General features: G+C 45.4%; 1 protein-coding gene across 1 annotated transcript; it reads right to left on the bottom strand.

The window, feature by feature from the left end:
• Positions 1 to 3,194: 3,194 nt before the first annotated feature.
• LOC311034130 (coiled-coil domain-containing protein 63-like) lies at positions 3,195 to 4,613 on the bottom strand (the record flags this gene model as incomplete). Its single annotated transcript, XM_084041877.1, has 1 exon — positions 3,195 to 4,613. The coding sequence occupies one exon, from the start codon at positions 4,611 to 4,613 to the stop codon at positions 3,195 to 3,197; it is 1,419 nt and encodes a 472-aa protein (XP_083898003.1).
• Positions 4,614 to 5,128: the final 515 nt, after the last annotated feature.

The raw sequence follows: 5,128 nt of genomic DNA, 5'->3' as shown, positions 1-5,128 counted from the left end.
CAAGTTTATATTTTAAACCTAAAATGTTTTCAGATACATATTTTAGTGTGCTGATTAAGTTTACAATGAGTAATACTTGAATGAGATTCAAAACGGAGTAGTTCTGTAATTAAAATCAGCTGTTTGGAAGAACGTGCAGCTATAGGAATCACACAGGTGAACGAAATCAAGATTCATTTATATTCAAGAAAGTGAATATATAATATGTCATCACGCAGCACATTTTCCATTGGCTTTTTATGGCTTTTGATATAAAAATACACACAAAAAAACCAATTTGTTTGGCATCTATTGTTACTGTAGGTATGCCCATATGATGACCACGGATATGCTTTAAAATTGTGAAAAGCATATTTTTCATGTCACTAGAGACTAGACGATGCAAACATGACATTTCATAATTAGGTTTTTGTGGTGGGGAAAGGTTCAATCTGCAGACAGACATACAGTAGTAGAATACTCAACCAATGTCATTAAGACACACACACACACACACACACACACACACACACACACACACACACACACACACACACACACACACACACACACACACACACACACACACACACACACAGTTAATTCGGACAAGGTATTGTGCACTTTTTTTGATTGAGTGAATACTATTGAGGTACAGGCAGCGAGTTAAAAAACTAATGGATGACACTAAAAGCCAGAGGCTTGTTTCCATTGTGGTCCATTAATATTAACCAATTAACACTCATATTTTGAGACAATATTTGTTTCCAGTGTACCATAGACCATATTCACACGCCGGCCATGTTTCTATGAAGTCAATGAAAGTAGCCACCCCGGGTGGCGGCACTTTCAATGTTAAATTCCAATATGGCCGCCGTGTGAATATGGTCTATTCACGACTAGGCAGTCTATAGACCAATTATTTGTTTACCAACATTGAGACTGGATGCACAGGTGATTGTTTCATGCAATCAATTCTCAACCTGTTTCGGGGAGTGCACCCCAACCCCCTCTTGTGTGTTGGCTAGTGAGGCCGTCCTAGCGAGACCTGACAGAATGGGTTTCATTTGCAACCAGTATGACGCTTGCAACCAGTGTGACGTCGTCTGTTAAGGGGTCTATAAGATCATGACTTGTCTGCTGAAGTGAACACACATCCTGGATCACGCCATAGAGAAGCTCACACACATTTTAATTCTTATTTCTTTACAATTTAAATCAAACATGTAACACTGATTCATTCATCTTCTTATTTATTCATTCATCATTCATGATCATTGTAAGAACAGTAATATTTATTCCTTTTTCCTCTCTGGTTGTTATTTCTGTTATCATTTTAGGGAAACAGGAATATTTTTTCATAACATTGAACAAATCTACTCTCTTTGAACTTCAAAGGGGTGTGCACTGAGTTGATTGATTAGGCCATAAAAGTGTCAAACTCGTTCTGCTCTCTCCAATCAATTAATGCATCAGAGACAGGCATCACTTTGATAACTGTCAGAGAGGGGAGGGGGAGGGGGGGGGGGAGTGTGTGCGTACACACACAGATCTTAAAAGTGACCTAGTTGGCCTTTAAATATAAATATTAACTTAATATCTCTACCTGCTGATTCATTGTGAACTCCAGGTCACACAGTAGTTATGTTTGAAATACAGATTCATGCATTTTATATTGATTTATGGACTCATGTTGTATTTGTTTTATATTTGTTTTTATGTTGTGTGTGATCCTGTAAATTAATGTACAGTTGTTTTGTATCAAATAAATCACTGGTTCCACCTATTGGCCTTCGTCAGCGTTTTGTTTGAAGTAATACAAATATACATTTTATTGACTACAAGATGGGGTCTGGGCCCTGGGGGGTTCCCCAGACCCCACTTTGAGAACTATTGCCTTAGAGGGAAGGGTCACTGCAAATCAATACAAAGTATTGAGTACAGAGTTGATCACCTTTATCTTATGATGATGAAACAGTTCTATCCTGATGGGAGTGGTCTCTTCCAGGATGACCACGCCCCCTCCAACCACAGGACACGATGGACCTGATGGTTTGATGAGAATGAAGATGATGTGAATCATATTCTATGACGTTCAGTCACCAGATCTCAGTTAGTTGAACACCCTATGAGACATTTAACCCTAACCCTACACTTAACCCTAATCCTATCCTTAACCTCACACAAAAGTATGCCTGATAATCTCACAAAAACTATGCCTAAACCTAAACCTAAACCTAACCTTAACCTCACAAAAAAACTAAGCCTAAACCTAGACCTAACCTTAACCTTAACAATTAACCTAAACGTTTAAATGCAACATGCCTAAAATGTACCGGGGGTACAGAAACGATGTTAAATGCTACTGCAGAAAGATGCAGTGGCAACACAGCAGGTGATATAGCTGTAAACAGAGAACAGATTGTGGGCCACAATGACCTCCACACCTGTCCTGAACGAAGGGGAAACGAGCCTCTGACAATAATAATAATAAAAAGCTTCTGGGTTGAGGGGAAAAACGGAATCATGTTTTTTACCTAAACTACTGGTTCTCAGGGTCCGGGGACCACCAGCGGTCCAAATGGACCTTTACGGGTCTGTAACTCTGAGAGTGTACAAATGGAACCAAATGGACCCATGATCCCTAAGGATTCCGTTTGTACACGAGTTATAGCCTGGTAAACCCTCCCGGTCGCGTGAATTCACATAATGTGAATTCACACGACTGGGATGGTTTACCAGGCTGAGTTACAGACTCGTAAGCATCCATTTTGGACCACTATTGGTCCCTGGACCCTAGGCTGAGAACCAATTACCTTCAATTGATTGATTCATTAATTCATTAATTCTTACTAGGCACCAACAAATCTGCTGATCAGCGTGGCGTTACTCACAGAGAGGGCTGACAGCTAAAAACTAAAAACATCTGGTAGTGTTTAAATCACACTACGAGTTCAATGATGATATATCATTAATATGAAAAGAAAACGTAAAGAAAAGATTTAAATGTATGTCTCTATAAAACCTTGAAAAATTGCAATGCATAGGAAGTACACTATGTAAGTTCCGTCGCACAAACAATTCATTCATGATCATTAAGTGGGTCAGATGGGTGGGCCGCGAACACTTTAGAGATTCTGTGTCATCTCAAAGCATCTCGAAGAACTGATGCTTTGAGCCGCGTCAGTCGGCGTAAAAAAGAAAACGTCAAGATCTCAGCATCCGTCTTTCCAGTTGTCAACGTCCGTATACTCGCCCTCATCTTCGGTGTCTTTGACGTGGTCTTTGGGTTTGAAGGTGGCTTGCCAGAGGAGCAGGTCGCTGGTCTTCTGCTCAACCAGCTCCAGGAAGGTCAAGATGTTGTCCTCCGTGATCCCCACCGATTTCAGCTTGTCCTCGATGGCCTTGCGCTCGGGCTGGGCGATGTTGTTCAGGAGGCCGTCCACCAGCTCCCCGATCTGCTCCATGATGCAGTTGGTGTTGTTCAGCAGAAGCATCGTCTCTTGGATCTTCACGTCCAACTGTTTCTGGTTGTCCTCCGTGTCTCTCATCATGGCCAGATGCCGGCGCTCCTGCTCCATGTCATCGGCTCTGATCTGCCTCATCTCCTCCTGCACCTGCCGGATGTGCTCCCTCATCCTCTCTATCTTGGCCACTTGTGTCGCTATCATTCTGGTGAGCGCCGCGTTGAGCTCCTCCCCTTGGATGAACCTGGTGACCACCATGTCCAGGCCCATGTTGTACTCTCCCGTCACCGCCTTGATCCTCATGAACACCTCCTCCAGGCTCTCCGCCGCCTCACCGCCGCCGTCCAACCACTTCTGCTCCTCGGCGTCGGGGCTGATCCGCTCGTTGCACTTGGTGGTGGTGAACACCCTGAGGCGCTGCTGGAGCGCCAGAACCTGGGCCTGCTCCTTTACCTCGGCGCCGTGGCGGGCCAGGTCCCGGACAACCTTCTCCCTCAGCCCGCTCATCTTCCGCTGGGCCTCCACCCGGGCGTCGTACATGGCATTGGTCAGGCCGATCATGTCCATCACCTCCTTGCGCACCTCCCGCAGCTCCTTGTCCAGCCGGTGGTAGAACTCCTGGAAGTGGAGGCGCTCCTTGCGTAGGATGTCCAGCTCGTCTCTCAGGTGGCTGTTCTTGGACATCTGGTCGCCGAAGTAGGACAGAACCACTTCCAGCCTGTAGTCCAGGGTGCGGATGCCCCTCTGGGTCACCCCCGCCTGAGACTTCTGTTTGTCACTCGTGTGGGCTTTCTTCTTCAGGATCCTCAGCAGGCTGGAGATCTCCTTGTCCAGCTCCGCCTGACACTGCTTCTCTCGGTCGTAAGCCTCGTCGATCTCGTCCATCTCCAGGAGGAGGCAGAGGCGCCGGGTGTGCTCCGAGTCCTGAACATTCTCCGATGCTACAAGACTTTGCTGGATGTCGTGCTGCCGCTTCTGCAGCTTGTCTATCTCGTGACGTTGTTTGCGTATGACCTCCTGGCAGTGGGTGTTGTACAGCTGCCGCCGTCGCCGCTCTCTTTTCAGGGTCCTGTAATCCCGGTGGAGTTTGTCCAGGGTCTTAACATCCTGCTCGCTGCCGTGAGAGCTTGTGGCTGAGCTCTCGTCATCGTTCATGCCTTCATACATCTTCAGTATTCATATATTCATAGATGTTTAAGTGAGCTCTTATATAAATATAATCTGTGGCGTAGGGTGACGTCACCAGCTGTGCAGAGCTGTGGGAGAGCATTGCCATGGCGATTTGTTTAGGTTTTTGAGAAGTTGATGTAACAATTACATTCTCGTAACATAAAGGAGTCACAAATGAACCCCAGAAAAGAGATGGAAGGGAGAGGATGCGTTGTCGTGCATTAGAGATGATGATGACTTGGACATTCTGTTTGTGGAAACACAGCGCACCAATGAGACACAGGGCACGCTGGGCAAGACCTAGCCGGTTGAGTGTCTAAATGGAAGTACCGGAATTTGGCGGAAGTACCGCCCAAGGAAATGACGTTGACACTATACAAATCTGTTAAAATGAAACGAGTGTTGTGATTGGTCAAAAAAGGAAATACGTACAACGGACGTCCCGCCCCTATAGACACTCTCTGCATTAGGCTTTTCTCTTCGCAGATGAGTAAAGGCTGGGAACGAGGTTA

This window comes from Gymnoscopelus microlampas (assembly GCF_963454915.1).
Source record: "Gymnoscopelus microlampas genome assembly, chromosome: 18".
NCBI lineage: Eukaryota > Metazoa > Chordata > Actinopteri > Myctophiformes > Myctophidae > Gymnoscopelus > Gymnoscopelus microlampas.
This window is presented reverse-complemented; position numbering and strand designations above follow the sequence as displayed.